The sequence below is a fragment of the Vidua macroura genome, chromosome 6 (genome assembly GCF_024509145.1).
Source record: "Vidua macroura isolate BioBank_ID:100142 chromosome 6, ASM2450914v1, whole genome shotgun sequence".
Taxonomy (NCBI): domain Eukaryota; kingdom Metazoa; phylum Chordata; class Aves; order Passeriformes; family Viduidae; genus Vidua; species Vidua macroura.
This window is the reverse complement of record NC_071576.1, coordinates 7,341,107-7,367,933: the sequence shown is the minus strand read 5'-3', so window position 1 is coordinate 7,367,933 and position 26,827 is coordinate 7,341,107. Positions and strand designations below refer to the sequence as shown.

General features: G+C 41.1%; 2 protein-coding genes across 3 annotated transcripts in view; one reads left to right on the top strand and one right to left on the bottom strand.

The window, feature by feature from the left end:
- The window catches only part of BRF1 (BRF1 RNA polymerase III transcription initiation factor subunit), a 172,241-nt gene that overhangs the window by 89,032 nt on the left and 56,382 nt on the right, over positions 1–26,827 (bottom strand). The window contains exons 4-5 of the mRNA XM_053979768.1: positions 14,462–14,493; positions 5,567–5,639 (exon numbers count right to left, since the gene is read on the bottom strand). Of these exons, the coding sequence (XP_053835743.1) occupies positions 5,567–5,639; positions 14,462–14,493 (105 nt within the window). The remainder of the gene's footprint in view (positions 1–5,566; positions 5,640–14,461; positions 14,494–26,827) is intronic.
- On the top strand, positions 207–3,645 carry BTBD6 (BTB domain containing 6). Of its 2 annotated transcripts, XM_053979770.1 has the most exons (5): positions 207–791; positions 1,041–1,338; positions 1,535–1,625; positions 1,900–2,018; positions 2,255–3,645. In XM_053979770.1, the coding sequence occupies exons 2-5, from the start codon at positions 1,130–1,132 to the stop codon at positions 3,285–3,287; spliced, it is 1,452 nt and encodes a 483-aa protein (XP_053835745.1). In that variant the 5' UTR covers positions 207–791; positions 1,041–1,129; the 3' UTR covers positions 3,288–3,645. The 2 variants fall into 2 exon arrangements, with proteins under 2 accessions (XP_053835745.1, XP_053835744.1); XM_053979769.1 differs by having other exon boundaries at positions 207–1,338.

Here is a 26,827-nt window from a genome sequence, read left to right as displayed (position 1 = left end):
TGGGGTACCGCGGGGCCCGCTCCCGGCGGGCGCTCGGCGCTGCGCACGTAGGCGCGGGGGGGGGGGCGGATGACGGGCGGGCGGGGGGCGGCCCTTTCCCCGCCGCGCCCCGGCGCTCGCCATTGGCGCGGGCGGCCGTGACGCGCGGCGCGGCCGCTGCCTCTTAGTGCGGGAGGCGGAGGCAGGGCCCGGCAGAGCCGCGCCGAGCCCGGCCGCGCAGCGCTGCATCCCACCGCCAAGGGAGCACCCAGGGCAGCGCCGCATCCCTCCCGCCCGCCGCGGAGGAGCCGGGGCGCCCCGCGGGCAGCAGCGCCCCTGGCGCGGGCGGGAGGAGCGCGGAGGAGCAGCAGCAACGGCGGCGGCCGCCGCGGAGACCGGAGCAAAGTTGGTGCGAGCGGCGGCGGGGCCGCCCGGGAGCGGGACTGCAGGGAGCCGCCGCCTCGGCTCGGCCCGGCCGCCGCGGATGTGCCCCCGCCGGGCCGGGAAGGACGGAGCGGAGCACTGGCAGCGGGGATCGGGCGGCTGGCTGCGCTTCACCCTCGCCGGGCTGCTGCACTCGGAGGATTTGTGGATTGACTCTCGCTCCTGACCCACCGCCTCTGCCGGATTCCTGGGGTTTTGTCGCTGGATTTTGGCTTTTTTTTTTGTTTTGTTTCTCCTTTTTTTTTTTTTTTCTTTTTTAATTTTTCTCTCCCCGTTCCTTGGGGAAGGAGCTGCCTGCCGGCCCTGCTCGGGCTCCCCGCTGCAGTCGTGGCAGTGCCGTGGAGGCTGGGACCCCCCCACAAGCCAAGGTGAGCGCTGGCACTGATCCGACACAGCATCACCCCTTTCCCCCCGGAAAGGTGCGTCGGGCCGGTAACCAAAGAGCAGGCACACACTCCAAAAAAACCAAAGGCCACCCTGCATCTAGAAGCGTACAAAATATCCTGATAGTGGGACTCGCATTTGGGATCTGTTAGTTCTCTTGCTCATGCCACTGCCCCCTGGTTGCCTCAATGGCAGGATCATGAAGTGTTTGACTTTTTTTCTTCTGCTTCCAGAGACCTTAAAGAAGTCCAAAAAGAGTGTGAGGTCAAACGGCAAGGTGCCAGGATGCTATGAGATAGTGCCCCTGTCCCTGAAGAAGAAGATGGCTGCAGAACTTTACCCTGCCAGCACCAACACTAACATTGCAAACAGCAACGCCGCCGCCGCCGCCACCGCTGCCAACAGCAAGAAGAACGCCCTGCAGCTCCAGCAGAGCGCCCAGCCGCCCCCGCCGCCCCAGCTCCAAAACCTCAACAACAACAACTTGGAGAGCGCCAACTGGCAATCCTTCCATCCCACTCTGCGGGAGAGGTAAGGGCCAGGCCCGCCGGACCCTCCCCGGGCGGGCGGGAGAGAGAGAGAGGCGCCCGCCCTGTGCACCTGCGCCCCGGCCGGGCGTGAGCGCAGGGCTGGGCTGGAGCCCCGGGGCCGCCGGCGGGAGGCTGGGGCACCGGGCGAGGGGCAGCCCGCGGCTAACGGGGCTTCTCCCCCCCTCCCCTGCTTGCAGGAACGCGCTGATGTTCAATAACGAACTCATGGCTGACGTTCACTTCATCGTGGGCCCGCCAGGGGCATCCAAGAAAGTTCCTGCCCATAAGGTTTGTGCAGATAATTTTTGGCTTTTTAATGCTGCTGTGCAGGTCGCCTTCTCCCCCTGCCTTACAACTAGGTTCCACTTTTTTTTTTCTAATTATAGCTCTTGTCTAATCCCAGAAGTAATTCACATACACTGCAATTAAAGGGAGCAGTCTAAGGCAGTGTTCTGCTTCCACTGCAGCTTGTAACTTTCGCTAAATGTAGCTTTTAGGAAAGCCTGCACGCTCAGCTGTTCCTGATCCATGTTACTGAGGCTTCTCTCTCTTTATTTTCCAGTATGTTTTGGCAGTTGGTAGCTCTGTCTTCTATGCTATGTTTTACGGCGATCTCGCAGAGGTCAAATCTGAAATCCATATACCAGATGTGGAACCTGCAGCTTTTCTAATCCTATTAAAGTAAGTGGCCACTACAAGTCTGCTAATTATATGGACAGAATCAAAGTAGCTTATAAAATATACATCTCCTAATTGACATTGTGCAATATGCACTTAATGCTGTTTACTTAATGTGCTGACAAATATTGAATGTCAGATTCACTGCCAGCAAAGACGAATATAGATTATTTTCATGGCCTACTTTTTTTTTTTTCCTGAGAAACTAATTTTTTTCACCCCCCCCCCCCCCCATCTAGATACATGTATAGTGATGAAATAGACCTGGAAGCTGACACAGTTCTGGCTACACTCTATGCTGCCAAGAAGTACATCGTGCCGGCCCTAGCAAAGGCTTGCGTCAATTTTTTGGAGACCAGCTTAGAAGCGAAGAACGCTTGTGTCCTGCTGTCTCAGAGCAGGCTCTTCGAGGAGCCAGAGCTGACGCAGCGCTGCTGGGAAGTGATTGATGCTCAGGCAGAAATGGCACTGAAGTCAGAGGGCTTCTGTGAGATAGATCAACAAACACTAGAGATCATTGTAACCCGGGAAGCACTCAACACCAAGGAAGTGGTAGTTTTCGAGGCTGTTCTCAACTGGGCAGAGGCTGAATGCAAAAGGCAAGGGCTGCCGGTCACGCCGCGCAACAAGAGGAATGTATTAGGGAAAGCTTTGTACTTGGTGCGGATTCCAACCATGACTTTGGAAGAGTTTGCCAACGGAGCTGCCCAGTCCGACATCCTCACCCTTGAGGAGACTCACAACATATTCCTTTGGTACACGGCCGCAAATAAACCCAAATTAGAGTTCCCCCTGACGAAAAGAAAAGGACTCGTGCCTCAGCGCTGCCATCGGTTTCAGTCGTCTGCATATCGCAGCAATCAGTGGAGGTACCGGGGGCGATGTGACAGTATTCAGTTTGCCGTAGACAAACGGATATTTATAGCAGGACTGGGATTGTATGGGTCAAGCTGTGGCAAAGCTGAATACAGCGTCAAAATCGAACTGAAGCGCTTAGGCGTTGTCCTTGCTCAAAATCTGACAAAGTTTACCTCCGACGGCTCCAGTAACACCTTCTCTGTGTGGTTTGAACACCCTGTGCAGGTTGAGCAAGACACGTTTTACAATGTAAGTGCTATTCTTGATGGTAACGAACTCAGTTACTTTGGACAAGAGGGAATGACTGAAGTGCAGTGCGGGAAAGTGACGTTCCAGTTCCAGTGCTCCTCGGACAGTACTAATGGAACCGGAGTACAAGGAGGACAAATACCTGAGCTCATTTTCTATGCATGATGCATTTCACCTTGATTGTATTCCAGTGCTGCAATGATGCACATTAAGGGATTTTTCGGTTTTACTACGAACTCTGCAGCAGTATGGAATGTTATGCTACTTACCTATCTGCTACATCAGGCTATACAAATAAGTGAAGGAATGCTCTTGAATTTAATCTTATTTTATTTATTCATAAGCTATTTGACTTAATTATTAAGACTGCAACATGCAGAAAAATGTTAAATTTTGCACGTACTGTGCATTTATTTTGTATATAGATAACTAACTTGCAGACTGCAGCTGACTCAAACAGAATGTTCTAAACTAGAGCAGTTTATGAATCTGTGAAATATAAAACATTTTTACTTGCCCTAAATCCTGTGTACTTGATCTTTGCTGACCTTATGGCTCGTGTGTGTTAATTCATGTACAGCTAACAGGGGTGAGACACTGTAGTCTGGTCCCTGTATGCATCCACACCCAGCAAATAGGAAGGTTCCCTCTCTTGGTAACTGAAACTATCTATCAGCAGCCTTTATTTTCCCTTCATGAGAAAAGGAGCTGACATTTGAGGATTTTTTGTGTGTTGCCCAAGCTGAAGATAGACAAACCATCAGTGTAATCAAAGCTGATCAAAAGCATCCTGTGGTTATATTTGAAAACTCTTAATGCCCCTTCACATGCAGCATTTTTGTTAACCTCCAGCCTGCCCACCAAACAGCAAAACTGCCACTTGCACCTGTCAAACTACATTCCCCCCCTTGAATGGCCAGAGTCAAGACACACAGATGAAGTTAATTAATTCAGTGAAAGGGCTGCATCACAAATTTAGCCCAGGGCTGTATTACTGGCAGACACTATGTGAATTTACATACCATCCTTATACAGAGCAGCAGGCATTAGAAAAATACTTTCAAGATGGTGTTTAGGTTCACTTAAGATTACTAATTAGAAATAAGCCACCTTAAAAAAAAAAAAAATGCTGTTGGATCTTTCCTCCTGCTCTTTTTTTTTGAAAACACAATCTCAGGCATTATCAGCAATCATTCTATGCCAGTACTTTCCTCAGAAAGTGATGAAAGTTTTTTCTCAAAGGTCTCATCATCATAGCTGAGCCAATTAGAAATATTTACTGGATTTTGTAATTCTTAGGATGAGCTTGGAAGAGAGTACTCAAACAGCAGTTTAAACCAGTATCTTTTCTGTGTATAACAAGTACCTCTACATCTAACATGTTTGCCTTTTCCCAAGCTGCATTAATTTTCACCTTGAAACCAAGCTGCAGTGCAAATCCTGCCTGTTTTCTCTCTCTAAAAAAAGACCAAAGAAGTAATGAAAAATAAGAAGGGAAGTGGATTACTGAGAACAAGACCTCTGTAGCAGAGCTGGAGCTGTGCTGCGCGGTGCCGCCCGGCTGGGCACTGCTGTGGCGCTGCTCCGTGCGCGAGCTGCTGCTCCCCTTGCTGCAGAGGCAGCAGCCCTGTGCCAGCCCAGCACGGCTGAAGGGGTGTGCCTGTGTTGTTGTCCTCCTGCAACACAGCCATCTGATTCTCTCCATACAGATTAAAGAGAGTGGGAGTGAGAGTGGGTAAAGATGCAGGCAGATAATTCCTACACAGAGGTGGATAACAGTCACAAGACCTCACTATAAATGCACTCTTTAACTGGAATTGGCACAAATTCCCTTGGCTTAAACCCACAACCTACAGAATGGCTTCTTTCTCTAGGTGGTGGGGTTTAAGTTTTTGACAGGTTAAACCCCACCTTCCTATCACAGTTACAGTGAATTTCAGTGTTAACTTATTAGAAGTTATTCACATGTTTGGAAAAAGTTGCTCCTCATTTTCCACCAAGCCACTTGAATTTCAAGCACTGAACAGCTCAGCTACAGGTGATGGATAGATAGTAAATTTGGCAAATACTTATCAAATGTTGCATCTGTGGAATTGAAGCGTGACAGGCCTGTAGGAGCTTGCTGACACACACAAATTTGTTACACGTCAGTCCATTGTCTTAGTATAGCCCAAATTATTCTTGGAAAAAGCAACAAAACTATTTGCAAAAGAAAACAGCATCTAGTTCCAAAAAAGCTCTTCCATAAAGAAGAACAGGCTCTTATAGTCAGTAATGCTTCTCTGCCTGGATTGATTCCAGCTTCACTATAAAGTTACTACTTGAGTATTAACATACAGTACTGTGTATCTATACATACATACTCTTTTTTTTTTTTTTTTTTTTCAAGTAACCATAGGAAAAAAAGACTCAAATAGTCAAAAGTCAAATCATTAAAAAAATACCTATGGCTGGAGCATTTATGCAGAGTTCTCTGGCCAACACAAGGAAAGTTTTTCCCAGCACATAGACATTCACCTATTAAAAAGACAAAAAAAGCATTATTTAGATCATAAACCACAAATGTTTTTAATAGAACATTTATATGGAAAGGAGAAAACCCCAACTTTTGAAATCTTAACCTGCTTAAAAAAAATCAAGTTATACAAGCAATATTCATATGTACAGGATAATACTCAGTGCCTGTCAAAATCTGCACGAATTAGCAATGTAAATCAAAGCGTAAGTTTATATTGAAAAAATTATAAGAAGTTGTTCATCATGCTCTTCAGTGGGCTCAGTGCTGCTCTGTAGTACAGTTTTTCAGTTGTCATATCATAAGGCATTAAACAGACTTATATGTAATATCAGTATATATAAAGTGTCATTTATCTTGTACCATTACAAAACCTGAACAAGTACAAGTCAGTGCAAATTTCGGTTCTGCATGATCATCTGTAGTGGCATAATTAAGTATTGCACAAGCACACCACCAAACTTTTCACCAAATCAAGGAGTGGTGCTACATGCCCCAAGGGTTATTTGTCATATCTTGCTGTTTGGACATTGCCTCAGATCACATTAAAAACATTTAAGAACAAAACAAAAAACAGCACAAGAAAAAAAAAAAATCAGAAAAGCCCTAAACCACACCAAACCTGCTCAGGCACCAGGGACAGAGCTCTGCTCCCATCCCCTCCGTCAGTGCTGCACCCAGGAGGATGTAAATTGAGGGTAGGAGTTATTCTTCATACTCTGATTTGCAATTTATAGCACAGACAACCATATTTGTATTTTACAAGTCTGAGGAAGCTTTCTTTCTCTATCTTAAGATGTGTTTTTGTGGTCAGCAAGAAAGGCAGGATATACTCCAGTTCCCAATCAGTCTCAAACATTCCCACGGAGCTCCGTGAACACCTTGCTTCCCCCGAGGCATATGTAAAGGTCAAGGTTAGTATAAAAACTCCATTCCTCCTACACTCCAAGCAAGTAGGTTTTTGGTTTGTTTTGAACAATGGTACATACTCTTGCTTTTATGGAACAAAACTGCCCCTCTCTTTCCTATGCCTGGATAGTGAAGGTGTTTACTTAGCAGTCAATTACACAACTGAGTGATGATTATGGCACAAGCCTATGGAATTAAAAAACTACTGCTCTTTCCATTTCATCAAAGAGCTTTGCCAACATTAGGTTAAAAGCAGGCTTTCCTCCCAAGTGTATAGACGGTTCTACCAACCTAGCTAAAATAGATGTATGCCAACAACAACCAAACCCCCAAACAACTGACATATTTTCACCTAGCCCTTCAAAATGTTTACGTGAAAATGTTCTTAACGTGTATTTTTCTCACATATATTTTAAAAATCAGAAATTAGAACTTCAAAGATATCCTCAGAATGATCACATATCCTGAAAGTGACTGTGCAATCAATTATATGTAATATGATGGTAATTCATTCCATATTTAGTGAGAAATGAGTGTATTCCATTCCATGTCTGACCAATGGTTGGACTGACCTAAAAGATGCATAAATATAACCTTAAATTTTACTGCCCTTTTTCTTCCTGAAATAGCAGACAACATAGAAGCACTATTCTAGGGGAAGGAAAAGAGCAAAATATACCCTCTGAATGAGAAGTCTATTTTCTAGGAAATAAGTTACCAAATTTTATACAGAAAAGAATACATACCTACTGACTCTGGCAATTCATACTGGAGCCTGAGAGCATGTGACTTTCCATGAGCCACTGAGACAGAACAGATATCACTAAAGCAAAATGTCTGCAGCATTTCAGTTGGCTTTAGATTCACTGCAAGCTCAAAAAGGGTTGTTTTGACCTTTTGTCTAAAAAATATTAACATAAAGAATGAGTGTTTGGCTGTAATATCAGCCTTCTAAGCTGGCCGACCAAGTTACTATAAATCTTGAACCTCATCACTCAGATCTTGTTCTGCAAGGACGATTTCACCGCGCAAATCAATAAAGTTACTTCAGTGGAGCCAAGTGCGTATGACGTTTCCTTTAGAGGCTTCACAAACTCATCTAGTTCTCTCATATTAGTCTAGGAAAAAAAACCCACAACATAAAACTCTAATCCAAACAAGTAGTTTTTCCTTCTAGCCTTTTTCCTTGTCACGACATCCGAACACGATGTTTGTCACCATCAAACCACATCACTCTCTAAGAAACTCCTCCCAAGCAAACTTTCCATCAACGCAGTAATAAAGAGCAAATAAATATGAAGAGGCATAAAGAAGCAGGTATTTTTTTTCTAGTGAAGTTCTAACAATCAAAGTGACTTCCAAATTAAATCTAAAGCAAAGACAAATGAATAAATAAATGTGCTCAATTACTATTTATCCTTCTTTCCTTGGACTAACTAAAAGTCTCCTGATCTATGGTTTATTTGAGAAGTAATGTACTTAAATCTAACCTGCTTTTCCACTTCATCCACATCATCAGTGTTTTATGACTGACTTCAAGGTGAAGAGTGTATTTGCACAAAGTAATAAATTAAAATAGAAATGGTAAATGAGGGAATTTCTTTCTTTTGCTCACAAGCCCATTTCTTTGTAGTTTCTGCTTACTACCAATTTAGAAAGAAAGCAAAATATACAGTACAGTCCATGTTCTGTATTTTTTTCCTCATGAAGCTCACACATTTTTAATGCCAGGGTCACAAAAAGAATCAGGAATATTTAATTGCTTCCAGTTTTTCTGGCAAATCAGTACGAAAAAAGACTTCAGACCCTCCCAAACAATATGCTTCCCAACTTTAAAAGTTAACAGACACTCACAGGTTCTGGAGCACTTCTCATAAATGAAAAATTAAAGATGGCATAAAGTTCACCCAGAAATCTGTAATGCCATTGAACTCCTGAAACAGGATATTTAAGATCTCGTGGGTTTAGTGGAAGGTGGCCCTTTCACTAAAATTTTATTCTGCTATCACTGATTTCAGCTATTACTCACATGCACACAGAGATCCCGTGATAGAAGAGATATGATATAAAATAGGCATTTAGAGAGGTCTTTCTTTACTCTCATCATTTGGTTTTTCTGCACTCCATTAAGCTTAGAAAATTAGGAGAATTAATTTAGAGGCCTACTTTAATTTCTAGTTCTTTCTTCATTAAGAACTTCTTATAAAAATTCATATACTCCAATCCATCAAAAGCTTAACATTCTAAATTTAGAATCATATGACATTTGCATTTATAAAACCTAATTTTATATGAGTTCATAGAATGGTGAATAAACAAAAATGCCCTTCTAAAAAGATGTCTCTGGCTTAAACTTGAATTGGTCCAGCTTTAAAGCTTACCACGCCAACTTCAGCCTTTTTTCCCCTTAATTTAAAAGGATCATACTGAAAAACAGTATTTCTTCAAACTCTCCCCAGTCAAAACTGCTGAAGTGAGACAATTGCTTTATATACTTTCATAAGACTTGTGCTCTTTTTTTGCAGATTTTCACCACATAGTAAAATTTCCTAAACTTGATGCAATCACTAGGTTTAAGCATCAACACCTAATGCAAAAGAGGGGTGTCAACCTCTGTTAGAGGGGAGATTTTAAAATATCTACATACCCTGATAGTTTTTACCATATTCTCTTACATTCAACTCATATTTAACAGAGTAAGTTTACAAGCATGTGGACTCATCACAGATTTTTTATTTTTAAAAAAAGGCAAAACAAAAAAAACAAGTAGCTTCTTTGTCAGGAAGATGTTTTTCAGACAAAGAACTATGTGCTCACCAAGGCACTGCAAAAACCTCTTTTTACAGGAGACCTTAAGATTCTCTAAGATGTTGTCCTTTACCAATAGTTAATTTCTGTTCTCATTATCAAACACATTATGTTAATTAAAAGGGGCATTTAGTGAGGGAATGGCTTCCAATTATTCAGTTACATCTTCACAACAAGATCCTTCTACTTGTTATGCTCTTTGCCCTTCACAGTATTTTTTGGAGACAGTCTTTTCATTTCACATCTGTCAGTCATCAGACACTGATTTCAAAGGGACACTTCCAGAGAGACTCTTATCCTTTCATAATTTCCTCTTGCTTTCACATCATGCCTGATCTGTTCACAAATACCAATATACTTCCACCTTCAGAAATAACAACAAACACCTCATTTCCAGTAACACAGGAATTCATCAGTCTAACACCTCCCAGAATTTTAAACTCTCTTGGGGAAACAAAGAATCTCCCATTCATACAGTTACCAGGTTACCAGGTCACGTTAACTTCTGGAGAGTAACAAAAAGTAAAGCTGCTACCATTGAATGGAAGTTTCTGTTTGACTGTAAGTTATAAAGTTATAAAACAATAATCCTTCTACAAGCAATTTCCAAAAAGGCTTTTCAAGACTATAGTGTGGCATTCTGGCAAAGTACTACAAATGGTGACAGTGGTTAAGATATTCCTCTAGAAAGACAAAGACCGGGCAGTTGGAACACAATGAGAATTCACACTGTGAAACATCCATGGCTGCTTGCCTAAATAATTAAGCAAGCATGAAAAGCAAATGAGTTTTTAAGGAGAGTGTCTGTTGCTGGGGAAAGAGGCACCTGTGGTTATTTGATTCATTATTAACATTTCTAGTGTAGTAATGCCTGAAGGTCCCAAACAGGTTGTTTAAATTAACTCCATCAACAGCAATTTGCATAGGGGCAATAAAGGCAAATACAGTCAACATGTTAATAACTTTAAATGAACAAAGGATATTAAAAACTGAAGAAAACCAGTACAGTCTTTAAAAGAATACTCTGTTTTACCTATCTCCATGCAATAGACCAAAACATTTTATTTTTTTTGATCCATATTGCATTTAGAGCAGTCAAAAGGTAACACACAAAAATACAAACAAGTACAAAATTCAGGTTGTCAGGCTGTCGATCAAAAGAGACACAAATCAAAATTAAGCAGCTTCCCTCTCATACTGGGCTTTAAAGCACTGCCTTCAGTCATGGGACTCCAAAGGAGACTCTCCTGCTAATCACATCCATGGCAGTCCTGGAGTTCCTCCTCCAATACCACAGCAGTACAATAAGCCATTATCAAACCACCTATGCAAGAAATCAGAGAGTAATAATTTGCAATAATCATAGAGGAGTCAGGGAGCCCAATGCTGCCTTTATATTAAATAAATGAAAACAAGTGTTCAAAAGTAATTCACAATAAAAATCCTTCTAGACAAACTGCAGATGAAGAAATAGGGATAAGAGTTGTGTTTTAAAGTGGAAGAGAGACCAAGCAAATACTACTTACTGATTTTCACTTCTTGGGCATCATCTTCCCTTACCTAGAACTACAGTGTAGCTCAAGTGGGAATGGATCTCCATCAGGTCTCCAGCCCAACCTCCTGCTCCAAGCAGGCTCAGCCACAACAACAGACCAGGTTGCTCTGGATCTTGAGAGCCTTGATGGATAAAAACTTCAAAACTGCTCTAGACTACCTGTTTCCACACTTAGTTGTCTTCATAGTGACAAACCTTTTCTTGATATCAAGTAGAGACATCCCATTTTAATTAATTCCATCCATTGCTGGTAATTTTCCTGCTGCACACTCCTATAAAGAGCCTGGCTCTTCAGATATCTAAGATCTCTTCAGTGAACACCAGCCTTGTTTAACAGCATGACACACCACCATATTTTATTAGGCTGAAACTGGGGATCAGAGCACTGCCAACCTCTTCCCCAAAGTCTTTTACAACCCCATGGCAAAGACCATGACACTGGAGATGATAAGAGACTAAAAACCCCAGCCATTTCTGAGGATGTGAAAGGCAGCCTTTTACCACACCAAGGTGAAACTTCAGCCAAATAGTTCTCCAGGTGCAAGGAATGGGATGCTTGGAAAGATGGGAGAAAACCTAAACTGTTCAAAACTTGGCCAAGGCTAGACAGGCTTTGCAGCTCTCCTAAACAAGCCAGGCCTGTCGCTTAGATTGGACTAACAAAAAAGCAAACAAAGGGCCTGATTGCAGACCTCTCTAAGGACTATATTTGCAAGTAAAATGCAGGATCTGAAAATATAAGCAAGTACTTTCCCTGTCCTTCCAACTCAATCAACAAGCAGCACGACTGAAGGAAGGCGCCTGATTTGTAGCAGTGCTCTGGACATTCTCAGCTCATTTCATATCATGCTTTGAAGTCCAAATGTATCAGAGGCATTCTGGATCCAACAACACTTTCAAAAGGAGATTTCCAAGATGTAAGATGCATTTTACATGAAGATAAAACATCAAGGAAATTGCCTTTTCAATTAGAAAAAAAAAAAAAAGACAAAAAAAAAAGACTTTTTGTCTTTTCCCAAGGTGGCAGCAATTTTGAAGCTCCAAAAATTATTATGAAAATGCAGCAGTTCCCCAGTGAAACAAGACGAACTCCCACATCTCAGTCATCAGCATAAGAGGAAAACTGATACAACTTTTTAAACAGACTGCCATTAACAGTAAAAATTAGTCTCCTCTATTGCTAAGTTTTAGCAGCATAATACTATCCTAAAAGCACATTACACTGTAGGGGACTTTTTTTTTTTTTTTTTTCATATTTTTAAGTCCCAAAACAATTCAAGAAAGACAGGAAGAGTGATTGTACAAGTAAAAACCACATCATAGGAGGGCATTCTTAGGATTTCCTCTACCACTTTTTTTCTAAACAGAGCAGCAAGAGAGAAAGAATATAAGTTACGTCATTAAACAAATACTGAGTTGCAGGTAACAGCAGATTCAGGATTTGGTTAAATGGTGGACATGGTGGTGGTTGATGGCTGGACTTGGTGATCTTGGAGGTCTTTTCCACCCTTAATGTTTCTATTACTTTTTTTACCCTCAAATGCACTGAAACCTATTTCAGGGTGGTCAGTAATTCAGTCAATGGCCTCCATGAAGAGAATCTGCAAGGATGTTTCATGTGGTGACTTTCCTACAAAATTCCTGCAGCCAGATGACAAGGAGCCCTGCAGGACCCTCACCTCCCACTGCAACTGAGCTGCATCAGGAACATTCTGAAGAAAAATCTCAACATTCGCCATTAGTTTCCAAGCAAGAGTTGGTGCAGGTCAGTAGTAGCTCATTTTTTAGACTTCAGATGTGATTTTTTTGGTGATACAAAATCAACACCTTTCTCATCTCACCTAGAAAAAGTTACCTGGACCACTATGACCAATTTTGTACAGATGAGTATGAACAATTTAAATAATTTGGAAAGATAATACCACTGCCACCACTACTACTACTGCTCTCGCCTCTTCTTCCTTAAGAACATTTATATCCCAACTTCAGGATGGGAGAGTAGTCCTTGAAAAAAAGAGGCACTTCAAAGTAAAATAGTATCATCTAATGAACTGTTTTTAATAAACCAATTCTTTTTTAGGTTTTGTGGGCAAAGAATTACCTAAAGCAGAATGTACTGAAATTTACAGCCTGGGCCACAAATATTTTGCTACTAAGGTGGCTTGGGTGGTTGTTTTTTTTTTTGGGGGGTTTTTTTTGTTGTTTTTTTGTTTTTGTTTTTGGGGTTTTTTTGGGTTTTTGGGGTTTGTTTTTTTTTTTTTGGGGGGGGGGTGGGTTTTTTTTTTTTGGCTCAGTTTGTAGTTGTGGTTTTCTGTTTGGTTTGTGGTTTTGTTTGTGGGAGTTTGTTTGATTTTTTTTTTTTTTAACCAGACTTGGGGAGAGAGGAAAAAACCATCAAGCTGGAACCTGAAAAACTCATTTATGTATTCTTAAACAGGACTTTCTGGATAGGCAGAGTTAACAATAACATTCTACATTCCTGTTTGCTCAGATTCACCTTAAAGAAGCCATAAAGTACAGCTCATCAGAAGACATAGTTAAATGCAAATCAAGATACTGAAATCTTGGGTTTTTCTCTTTCAGGGGGGTTGATTACTTCCCTACTACTCATATATTTCTGTCTCTCCCATCTCCTCAGTTACCCCTCTTTAACCTTTTGGTCCTCGTAAGTCCCATCTCAGAATCTTTTCTGGCTGGAATGCACTGAGGGGAAAAGACAAATCATTCAATCTTTCTGTTTCTGCTGACAATACATCTTTTCCTTTTCCTCTTACAGATACAATACTTCTTCTTCTCGTTCACATTGTGACTGTTCTTCATATTACTGTGATCATTCTATTTCAAAACCATCACCATGAAAAATTACCTGTGTTTAGAAGGAAACAAACCTTCCATTCTACACATGTACTGTTTGGTTGTGAGCAATCAGAATAATTCAATCAGAGTTTAGAAAAGAGAAGAAAGTTACTAAATTTCAGAATTAAAGATGCATTTGATTATTGCAATTCCAGCAGATTGCTTCAAGCAATAAATAGTCTTCAGAGGGATGCCATTTACCAAGACAGCTGGGAGGACAAAAATAGATGCAAGTAACCTACTCGCATTGTATGTAAAACAGTTGTAACAGAGAGAATGAGGGTAAGACAACATATGTCAGTAGAGCTTTCTATTTCCACAGACAGAGCAAGTTTGTATTTCTCTCAAAATACGTTTTATAAAACACAGTTCTGAAGTGCACAAATACATTTACACAGCATTACCTACCAAAAAAGTTATTTCTGTCATCAACAACTGTTGTTTTAAAAATATGCAGCATCTGACCCTGTGCCACTGCAGTGACTCTGAATCCTGATGAAAGGATCATACTAACCCTTGCTACATTGTTTGCAGCATTAAAAGCAAAAAAAAAAAATTTGACATTTAATTTTACTGAAAAATTACTCAGAATTCCAAACCCAGTGATTTTCCACGCTGAATTTTTTGAGAAAAATGAAAACATGTTAAACTTTAACAATTAAAAAAAAAAAGTCAAATTAAAAAAGGGTACAATACCTGAAGAAGGTCACTGAGGTCAAGTAACATGTCTGTGGAAGAAGTCAAGGAATATACATGCTTCTTGAATGTGACAGTATTTCTTAATTTCATTTCATTAGCAAGCCAAAGAAAGGGAAGAAATAAACCCAGGTTAACTGTCAAAGAAACCAAATATGGGTTAGGTCAATTCACCACTTATGCTTACAGCCAAAATCCAGTTAATTGTTCAGCTGCCTGAAACAGCCAGCCAGCACCTGCTGAATTTACTGTTCAAGTTGACACAGCAAAGTGATGGTCTTTGAAGCCAACAACTTGTGTGACCTACAACACTCACCATATCCTGCAGCCTAAGAAAGACCCAGTGGTAAGGGGGTCCTCTGCTCTGCTCAGCCCCATCTCCAGTGCTGGGATCTCAGCACAGGAAGGACACTGAACTGCTGGAGAGAGTTCAGGGGAGGCCACCAAGATGATCAGAGGGATGGAGCAGCTCTGCTATGAGGAAAGGCTGAGATAATTGGGATTATTCAACCTGGAAGAGAGATGGTTTTGAAATTACCTAATTGCTGCCTTCTGGTACCTGAAGGGAGTCTACAAGAAAGATGGAGAAGAGCTTGTAGTGACAGGACAAGGGGGAATGGCTTCAAACTGGGAGTAGGGTTAGATTGGATATTGGGAAGGAATTTGTTAGTGTGAGGGTGGTGAGGCCCTGACACAGGTTGCCCAGGGAAGCTGTGGATGCTCCATCCCTAGATGTGTTCAAGGCCAGGTTGGATGGGGCTTGGAGCAACCTGGACTAGTGGAAGGTGTCCTGGCATGAGGCAGGGGGTGGAACCTTTAAGGTCCCTTCCAACTCAGGCCATTATATTATTCTGTGATAACTAAAAACAGTAATAGCATCAAGATAGAACACCATTATTACACTTTAGAATATAAAGCATCATCAGTCTCCTATGCCAGCTTAGGAGCCCAGAAACACAGATGGAAGAGCAAACTAAGAAAACTGAAATGAGTTTCTTTTGTTCTCTTCTATGAGGACACGTCAAAGAGCTGGGAAGGGAAAGCTGCTTTGGCTGCTCCCTTCTCCAGCCAAGCAAATCAGCTGTTACCTTTCAGTTTACACTCCCTTCATGATATCCTGTGCTGCTGCAAAATATTAGGTCACCATCTACTCATTATGGGCTCACTTGGAAAACATAATAGTTAAAAACAAGCCAAACCACTACACGTTGCCATTAGATTTAACTGAAAGCAAGCACACTTATGGGTGCATTGTATAAACAGTATCCAAAATAGAGAAAGAAAAAATAAAAGAAAGCACCATGAAGCCCAAGGTGCAAAGGTAGCCCTTTTGCTGCTGTTAATCAGCACATGCTGGATGTCCTATCAGCTACTCAGGTGTGGCTCACATGTTGTAAAAGGGTTTTATTATTAAAAGGAGTGTCAAGGTGAAGTGTGAGAGAAGGGGAGAGAGTGAGGCACGCAAAGAAAACATGCATGCAGGGCTGTGTGTGAGTTTTTGTATGCAGCAATGTGCTAAGAAATCCAGCATTAAATAAAATGCAGGGACACCAGTGAAGTTTGGTGCATGCTGTGGTAACATTAGTGAATGTTCTTCAAGTAAGCCAGAGTAATACAGCGCACATTTCTCCTAAACATTATCAGCTGTGAAAGGAGAGTAATTCAGATAACGTAATCAGTTTATACATAAGCATTTTCCTTGCTAAGAACTTTTATCCTTGAGCATTTCTACCTTTAGTTTGCATTCAAAACTGTATGAATGTACTCCAAATTTAATATATTATGTTAATATTATTTGGCAGAAATTAATATCCACATTAAAAACCACAGCATAGCTGGGTAGTTAATTAGCTGAAAATTCAGTATGGCTCTGAAAAAAAGAATCAGAAATCCATTATAGGTAGTATTATGCAAGACATTACAGTAATCTGAAATTTTAACACAGTAAGGAAACTGCTAACAAAAACCATCTGTAAAATACACAGCTTAGAAATCTACACAGAGCAATACTGAATTCAGTGCAAATTTTTTGTAAAAGTGAAAAAAGAGAAAATGGAAAGACGTTAGCAATGCAATTGCCAAGGAACCATAATAATTGTCATCTCATCGAACAGATCTAGGAAGAAATCACTATGCCAATTTTGTGCTCAAGAAATATTCTAAGTCTGAAAATGTTCCCAGTTCATTATTGACTTGAAGTGCCTGATTATTCTATGCCCACCCTGAGACACTGTCCCAGATGAGACAAAGCAAAATTATCACTCGTATCTGACAGATCTCACCACAATTTAGGAGGGGAAAAAACCCTGAAACACCAAAAGAAACGCATCTTATAGGTTACTGAGGCACCAAAGTGAGTAACTGAGTGGTCCTAGAGCCTGTCTGAGACAGAAAAGAGTCAGGAGGAACATCAGTGCCAAATGCTACTTCAGATTTTAGGTGAGCCAGAGAGGTGCTTTTCTAACCCAGGCATTTCAGTTCCAGTCATGAAATCTGCATACCCAGAGTATTCTTCAACCTCCTCAAACTGTTGAACACACTTTGGTGGAAAATCTAAACTTATTAACACATTACAAATGCTTGGGTTTTATTACTGCAAGGAAAACAACCCCACCTTTTTATGCATTTATAATGACACAAGATCAGAGCTAAGGATTGGGAAATTCACAACAGGGTTCAGGCGACTCTGAATCAATTTAGAGCTACACTCTAGATGCTTTAACACACAGTTCCCTTGCTCCTTAGGGAAGTTAGTTCAAATGTCCACCGAAATTGTAAGCAAAGGTCACAGTAAAAACGTGGTGCTTCTGGATTTCATTTAAGGTAGCCTCCAGCAATCTCTCTCCCTGATTAGATGTGTAGCTACTACAGCAAAGCAAAAAGGGAAACTTGAGTCATGCAGTAGCACTGGGTTGGCCTTTACTATGAACATTGTGGCCACGATTATCAGCAGGAAGTGGTTGTAAAAACAGGCCGTTGTTTTCAAACTCCTTTTCAGAGCTGGAACAGTCCAGGAGAACATACAACAACAGCTGAAAACAGCAGATAATACTTAATATGTATTCAAAAATTATACAATCGTAAGAGAAATGTTTTCTTTGAGGCTGGAAGAAAACAATGATCATTTTACATATGGAGACTGCTACCCACATGGAAAAGCTCCTGAAGGGATGGAAAGCTACTGGTACTGTAGATATACCCATGCAAATAACAGGGTACAAGGGGACTTAGATTATAAATGAGTTAAAAAAAAATAAATGGAAAAAAAAAGCATTAACAGTTTAAATTGCTTTTCCTTTGCTGTTAATTGTTTAAGCAAGTTTCACCAAAGTATGCAACTGTCTGTCCATCACTAGAAATGCCTAAATGTCTAAATCAAGATAAGTCTACAGGCATTCTTTCAAAAAATTAAATTCAAGAGAATCCTTTGGCCAACATGATGCAAAAGGTCAGATCAAGTGGCCAAAATGTTCCTTTTCTGCCTTTATAATGTGGATAATATGAGAACTCCATGATTCACAGCAGTAATGATCTCATTCTCAGCACCAGAGGAAACAAAAGTTCATGAAGAAATGAATAGTACCGGAAACCTAAAACCCAAAATACCAAAACAAGCATGCATTTGTACTACAGAGAGACCTACATTTTACATATTCCAGCAATCCTAAAGTACTTGTGCAGCAAAATCCCCCTGACTTTCAATAATAACATCTAGCAGGAGGCAAATCTGCCATTTGCAGGATCAAATTGTGATAGACACTCTTAAAACAACAGCTATCATTTACAATACAGTTGTTACCCCTCCTAAAGAAATCTTAAAAAAATTAAAATCTTTACTGTCTGACAACCTACCATAATCAGGAAATCTTCAGACTATTTCATGCTACTGTTTCAAAATTCTTCTACTGTGTAGCATGTCGTATCTGGGAGACACAGGCCCGTATTAAGAAGCAGGGAGAAGACAAAGGGTCTAGCATTTATTTTAGTTAATTAGTTAGTTTTTAAAGTTACCCTTATTTTTAACTTATTTTTACAAGCTTACTACAAAAGCAGCCATACCATGGAAGGAGGACTGGTGTCAAGGAACTGTGGCTGCAAGCCACTCAGGAGAAATCTGACATCCATAAAAGTCCTGCTGACTGTAATGAAGTGTCACCTTTATTCAGCTTAAGCTAAAATGCTTTCTGTTTCTCACAAAAACTAAAAACAGATCCATTAAACATATAAAATATTCAAACATAATACTTAGTTATACATTACTTTCTGTACTCAACAGTAGCAATTCAGCTGGTTGCAAATAAAAAAGCAAAGCATAATAGGAAACATGTCTGAAAAGCAAAAATAAAAAAAAATCTGAATATTAGAACAGAATTTTCTCAAGTTCTTAATGAAAATAATTATTTGCAATTTCAGTGTCAGGGTTCTGGATAAACAACATAACAAATGGGAACTTCCCAGAAGCACTTTCTTTAACAAACACATGGAGAAAAGACAAAAGGGAGGCTGAACACAGAAGTGGGGTGATACCAGGATGAAAAACTAGTGACAGCATTTGTCTGGCCCGGAACCCAGTTTCCAGACTTTCAGATCAACACCCAGTTCACAACATTCCCCTTCCATAATTTCATACACCATATGATTTCTCATCATGACTTATCGTGATTATACCTCTGCTGCTTTACAAACTTTCACCATTTTAATTAGCCATTAATTGAGACTGACTGACAATGCTAATTGTTTAAGGTAAACATTTTTCTTTCCAATGACACCCAACTAAAACAATTAGAAAATAATACCCAAACACAATTCTTTTGTAGAAAACTCATTTCTGACAACTCTAATGAAAGTTTTGCCTCAAGGCTGAATTCCTACAGAGCCAGCTTCCGAAATTTCTTCAGTCTCTAATTTTGCCTCTGCAAAGAAGTCCACATAGCACAGGCTGCACTCGAGTACACAAATAAAACCAGCACTTAACAAATGAAACTGCTAAGCACAAATGCCATTTTTATAAAAAGCAATCTTTATTTATGTGTAGATTAATGCACGATAAAAAAAGAACTGCATTTTGGTCTGCGAGGTTTTTTCTTCTTTGCACACAGCTGTATGACTGTGCTTCATAGAAGTGTATTGCTCTAAATTCTGTATTCTAAAATCCCCAAATTGAAAACAAAAAGCAGTGCCCCACTCCTTCCCCATGTCTATCAGGATGCTTCTGCAGCAGTTCTCTTTCAGCACGCGCAGCCTCACTGCCGTCCCAGCCCAGGCACAGTCAGCAGCAGTAATTCAGCATGGTGCCGGCACCAGGCAGATCCAAGAGCAGACAGGCATCTGGGGCTGCATTCAGCCTGCCTGATGCCGTGGCATTAACTGGAAGGGTTGCAAGTGGGGCTTTCTGGCTCACCTAAGACCTGAACAGCCTTTGACACCACCTCTCCCCACCTGCCTCTCCAGCAGCTGCAGACAAATCTGGGCTGCTGCAAATGGGAGGGATCCAAGGCCTGTGAGCTACATCAGCCTTCAGACTCCAACAATTCACTCTTCCCTAAACTAATGCTGCAGCTTTTCTCAATAATTGTCTTCAGAGTCATTGCCATTTAGAGGAACATTTTCCAAAGCATCAAGGCTGGCTCAATATGCAGGGAGCATTCAGCACTTCTGAAAATGCTGCCCTTGGAGAACGTGGTCTTCAAAGGACTGGGGTTAAGCTGTGCTCCCAGTGTTACTGACTTTAAGTAAAAAACCTGCTTTGTAGGGTAGTGCCAAGTATTTACACAGTCACGTGTAAATTTTTAATAGTCACATATAAATTTATAGCACAGTGCAACACAACAGAAAAAAAAAGTAAAAAATACATTTCTTGTCTCAGAATGCTTGTACAGTCAACTTGCAATTATATCAAAGGGTATCAAAGGGATAAAATATGCAAAGAATATCCAGACTAAGCCCCTGAAAGATAATCTAGTTAGTATATTTGCTTAGGGAAAGAAAATTTAGGCATAGAATGAAAATGTAAATATTAATTTAAAAGTTCTGAGAGACATGAGGTTAATCTTCAACTTGACTGATGTGGCCATGTATAAATAACAGTTGGCTATATTCAAACAACAGAAAGTCTCCAAACAAGAAAGAGAGACCCCATCCCCTGAACAGTAAATTGAACAAGCACTGGTGAGGGAAAACAAGAGAGGTTGCTAGGAGAAGCAAGGTTTAAGGAAGAACTTGAAGAGCAGGGCTGGCAGATGAGAATGGGAGAGAGGCAGCAGGAAAGGAGCAAAGCTCAAGCTGCAAGAGGAAGAAGAAACCAGAATAAATTGTAAAATCACTGCAGAAAACACAAGCAGGTATGAAAGTGCACAGTCCAAAAATCTGCACAGAGTAACAATTTGATAATAAAGTGGGCTTTTACAAAGAAGCTGGGAAGGAGGACGTTGATAGTAAAGATTTAAGTAAATGTAAAGGAGTTCAGTTCTCTCTCTTTTCTGTGTGTACAAGGTCTATAAAGGTTACGACTCTTGTACCAACAGTGAAAGAAAAGTTCTAAAGATGTCAGAGGTGCAGACTTAGAAGAACTATTCTGAGATGGCTCTCAAGTATTCAGCACAGCAGCAATGCACACATTTGGAAATGTGAAGCAGCTGGCCAAGAGAAGCAGCAGAGGAAAATCACTGCCTGCTCAGAGGTGGTAGAGGAAAACCAGCAGAGTCGTGAGCCTGACACTCTGCTTTTTCAGAAAACTCCAAATGCAAGAGTTTGGAAATATGTAAAAATATGAAAAAAAAAATCTGCCATAACTAGCTTGATTGCAGTTCATTACCACCCCCTCCCCATGGCTGCTATTTGTGCAGCAACATGGCAAACTAGCCAAAGGAACTGTCTGAAATTAAGTCTTGTCTTTTTGCCTGTTTTCAGCTGGATTAACTCCCCAGTTCACATGTAACTGCATAAACACCTGGGCTGATAGAAGGCAGGGGATGGAGTGAGGGAGGACTGAGAAAGCAAGGCCAAAGCAAGATAACTTCTTTCTGAGGCTGTGCCAGCTCACAGTGGCTTAACACATTCTCTAAAACTAGAGCCTGAGACAATCTCTCCATCACCCATCCCGCCTTCTCAAATTTCTCTTTAAAGTTTGCACAGTTTTTCCCAGCTTGCTCCAAAACACAAAGACCTACCTTATCTGAAAGAGAAGCCTTAAAACAAGTAAGAAAAAATGAGTAACTGTACAGTAACTGCATTATAGCAACCAAAAATGTCATAAAACTGGTAACACCTCCCTTGTTTTAAGTACACACACAGTTGCTGTGTGAGAATCGTCACAGTGCCACTCTGGTTTTATCCCCAGTAAGCACTCACCTTCTTAAAAATAGCAGCATTACAGTGCTCAATTAAATCAGAGTAAAACCAAATTCTGTGGCCACAGAATGTTTTACATTTCCCACGCCAGAAGCCAAGTGTTACATCTTAGCTTTCATACCCATACTGAGGCAAATGCACTGGTATTAAGTGCTCCTGGGTGAATTATCTCAGCAGACCTTTGCTGGGATGGGAGCATGGCAGCTGTTGTCCCTGCACTGGGACATGCACACAAACTCAGATGCTGCTTTTCTGCCAGGATCAGTGGATGATCTAATATCATACACATAAAATACTGTCACTCATTTAGCAAAAAAAAATTTCTGACACTAGAGCCTTTGTTTTAAGAGAAAATACAGCTTCAAAGGGAATTAATTGCATCCTTGCCCTTCCAAGGCTGCCCGGCTCCTTAATGTCCTTTGGTGGGAAGTACAACAATGGGATGTGTTAAATTTCCCACTCTCAAAGGCCTTTAGAGAACCATCTCTGCATGTATCACATAACACAATGACAAACCCTTCTCTATCAGATGCCCACAGGCACACACCTGCAGAAACCTTTCATTACCTAACTGCACCAAAGGGAGCCCTTGTGTTCTGGACGTGGGCACTACAGAAATACCTTTCCCTCAATGGTGTATTCGTGCAGATCAGGAAACCTCACCTGGGCAGGTGTAAGAGCTCCCTGCGTTCTCATCCTCCCTCACACCCACAGCACTCCACTGGGAAAATGTCAGGTGTCATGGCTCCATGGATGGCTGGCTCTCTCTTGGGGCATGGGTGGAGCAATGCTTCCACAGATGCTGCCAAACTGTTTATTACTATTCTTGCAGTAATCAAAGTTCGATTAAAGGCATTACAGCAACTCACAGCAAATTCCCCAATCACCTGTGCTTCTTACAGAACTTGAACTCAGTGCGGAGCTGGAAACTGGGCTCTCAGGACAAGCTCACCAGCAGTGCTTGGAAATCAAGAGAACACCCCACTTTTACAGTGGCTGAACTCCTCAAAGCAAAGTTCAAAACTCCTCCTGGTTTAGGTGTCATCAATAAAATGAATACAAATATATGAAGCTGAACTGATGCACTGCATTGGTGGGTTGAAAATTCCTCAGCCCACGCTTTCAACTTAAGAAATGCCTACACTAAACCTAAAAAAAGATTCCTGCGTGCTCACTGTAGCAGAAAACGACGTAAGTCATAACAGCACTGAGGTATGCTGAATTTGGTTTTTATTACAGAGTTGCCTTATGGTTCATAAATAGCAGCATATCCCAAATGAGTTACTAATGAAGCATTTCACCAAATTATATAATAATGCATCCTGCTCTTTAGAGTACCACTGGAGGAGTGTTCAAGGGAGGTTTACTGGGCAATAGGAGAGGAGAAAACTCAAATTACCTCCTTGGACAGCTACCCAGGTATCTTGGGATATGATAACAGACAGAAGTACTGAGTTAGCACATCTGAAATTATCAACCTGTGGACAAGATGCAATATGCAAACACGTCTTCACTTCTACTTCCCAGCAATGCACAAGTGAGAGATTGCCTTTAGCTGTCACTGGCAGGGTAAGAAGATACTTTCACTGACACTTTCTATTCAGCCCAACTGAGCAGAGCTCAATAAGAACTAAAAAAAAACCAAAAAAGAACTGCAACAGCTTTTCTAACTTTCAAAATACCAAATACCAATTTAAAATACCTTTCAGGGCTAGGGAAAAGTGATGCATCATACCTTGAAATGAATACAATTCTCAACATGACACATTCTCTTTAAGGACCTAATACACTGGATTTTAAAGTTAAAGCAAATTTATGTCTCAAAAGGTTGTCTCTAGAACAAGATTAAATTTGGTTCTTGAACAAGCATAATAGGGCAAGTGGAGGGAGGAGTTTGCATATCTGAGATTTTAAAGGCAGCTAACTTTTCAGAGAGTTAAATTACAAGAATAAATCTTTGAGGTGATCTATTAAGCAGGGAAAATGCAGTCACAGGCATTTGATACACTTTGTATTTTATCTACACAAAAGGATGGGAAACAAATGCTTCCCTTTGGGAATCTATCTTTCCCAAGGAATTGAAAGGCATAACCCAGAGGGACTCTTGGCTGTGCCTCAGGACTCTGGATTTCTGTTTCCATTTTTGCCACTGCCCGACAAAAAACATTCCATTCTTTATAATGTTTTTGTAATGAAGATAACAGTTTCCCCTTCCTTGGTAAAATGCTCTGAAATATCCTGATTATCTTACTACTATAATACACATTTTGACTCTGGGGTTCCCGAGTCTCCCCAAAAGGTCACAGAAATAAGCTTTCAAATGTATTTCAGCTATAATACCCCAGCAGGCAACTAACTTTATGGGCAACAATTCTTCTTCAGACCAGCTCCCTGCCTTTGAAAGACCCAAGCTACATCCTTTCTATGCAAATCAACAAAGAAATCTGTCCCCCTGTGCAAAACATGCAAAAGGGTTTAAGAGCTAAAGAGATATCCTGAACTTCTTACAATAAAGAGATGCAAGAGATATCACAGATTCAGTCCCTCCTTTCAAGTATCACAGTCCTAATTTTCATGCTTCTATTATCCAACACACGTAGCTAAGCACCTCCTACAATAACTTTAAAACCCTTTATTCAGTTTAATATTTAATTCAATTTTGTACCAATTTGCTCTAAAATCACTCTGTAAGCACACATATCAATTTTCAGTGTTAAAAAAAAAAAGATAAAGTGAGTATCAACTCATTTTTTATTGGTTACACATCTTTATGATGGGATCATTAAGGATAAAGGAAAACTCTTTACAGGGCCAAGATGTGTGGGGAGAACAGAGGGTAGGAAGGGGACAGAATACCCACACTGATATCTTGATGAAAACTTGGGTATTCAGTAAGCAATCTGGTACAATTCACTTGTCAAAGATATTGGAATTCTGTTGGCATTATTGTCAATATTTCCTTCACTTAGGCAGGAACTCTCAAAGCATCTCAAGACAATGTTGCACAGCATCAGTTAGCGAACATACTGAAGTTAATTTACTTGCAAATGTTATTTCTGATATTCTTACAAGTTAACAACTTTCATTAAATATGTTTAATCAAGCTGGAAAATAAGGTGTTTTCCTGAAGTGTCATTTTAAACTTTTATCCTTTTATTATCTTCTTTTGAATGCTGTAGCAACAGCAAGCACTTATCTCACGTCTCTCTTACAGCACAGAGACTGCTCTGTCATTATCAGTTTTTAAGAAGCTGTAAACTTATCTCAGGGGCTGGAAGTTTTCATGAGAGAAAGCAAAAAAAAGTCAGTCATGATGTACATATCATCTGCCTCTGGGAAAATAAAAACTGCCAGTGATATGCTGGGAAAGATCTGCTTAGACGCCTTTCACGGCGTCTTGCAGCAGTTTTATTGTAAGCCAGCAGTGTGATTTCAAATAACGTTATCCAGCACGCTGATGGCAAGCTCCTAAAATACAGCCCTGCTCTGAACAACTGAGAATGCTATTGTGAGTCTCATGTTTACAGCTGCTCACTGATTGTGTCGTATTTGCAAAGCTTTCAATAAAAATGATAACTTTTTTCTCACCAGTGAGATTTATAAATTCAGCCTAGAATTTTGCTAACAAGCTCAGTGCAATACCAGAGCTAGTGCAGAATTTGCTCCTCTTGGTAATTTTAGCTAAAAATTCCAATAAATTTAGCAAATATACTTGGAAAAGTATAGTCTAGCATCTTAGAAAATTTAAATAGAAAGCAATATGTACAATAGGGCTCCTATATTATGAGAGGCAGCAGTAAGAGGTATAGACACACAAAGGACAGAAAAATATCTACATCTTGATGAACAAGTCATTTTGCTTCCCTTCTATGCTTCTATTTCTCCAAACAGATTATGAGAATACTGACCGTCTCCATAAAACACTATAAATAATACACCTCCACTAACAGGACCCTCAGCTGGGAAGAGGCAAACTGGAATTACAGTACTACTGCCACAACTGTTTATGCATTAGGTTGAGAGAATAATATATAATTAATACATTTGTAAAAAAAGAAACACACAGGAGTAACCTTAGAGAAAGAAGCTGAACTAGGTATACCCACCCCCTCTCTAAGCTTGGCCATTCACCTACAAAAGATTCCATTTGTTTGCCTTTCTCCTGGCCTCATAATTCCCATGTTTCAGATTGCACAGCAGCAACAGCTTCAAAGGAGAATGGGCAGTGTTTGGCCCTGACTCCTCTCTCAGCTTTTAACTCCTCTTACAGACGTGAATCTGGGGTTTGTGCAAGCCAGGAACAGGTTTTAGTCACCAGTACTTAAAAAACCCCTGAAATTAAATCAATGAGCACCTGCTGTGTTGCCCATCAGAAGACAGACAGCTCCAGACTCTGAGCAAAGAGAAATCCTCCATGCAGAGCACCAGCCAAAAAACCTACTCTGTGCAGAGACACAGCTCAGCTGCGCCCCTGTGCAAAGTGCCACCTACCCATCACTTCTACATGGCCCCAGGAACACCAGCTCAGGGACACTGGCACTGCAACGGGAGCTGCTCACTGTGACTTCAGCAAAGCTAACACATGGTCTGCCACGTTCTTCAAGCCAAGCTGTTGAGACATCATGGCCTGGCTTGCTGGCCTGGGCAAGCATTAAATTGGCTGGACTGCCAGGTTTGAAGGGCTGTGGATTAAGTGTTGCATTTAAATTTCATCAAACTCCACTCTGTTCTCTAACCCCTTCTCTGAATTAGCAGACTGCTGCTGAAGCAGGCACAGCTTCTCCTACTCGTTAACATCACGGACACGCTGTGGCAGGGATCCAGGTTAATAGGACAAAGTGCAATTAGCAGACAGGTGCTGCAGGCATCCCTCGGGGACAATGGTGTCTCCATCAGCAGTGGGACAGGGAGGCAGAGGCACCCCAGGCAGGCGTGCAGATGGCACCGAGCTGAGAGCAGTCCTACAGCAGAGGGTGGGGCTGCACTCAGAGGGACCTTAGGAGGCTGGAGAACTGT

Coding starts and splice junctions, on each gene's coding strand:
- BTBD6 (XM_053979769.1), top strand. CDS start 971: ATGCCACTGCCCCCTGGTTGCCTCAATGGCAGGATCATGAAGTGTTTG. Junction 1,339..1,534: donor CATCCCACTCTGCGGGAGAG/GTAAGGGCCAGG, acceptor CCCTGCTTGCAG/GAACGCGCTGATGTTCAATA. Junction 1,626..1,899: donor AGAAAGTTCCTGCCCATAAG/GTTTGTGCAGAT, acceptor TTTATTTTCCAG/TATGTTTTGGCAGTTGGTAG.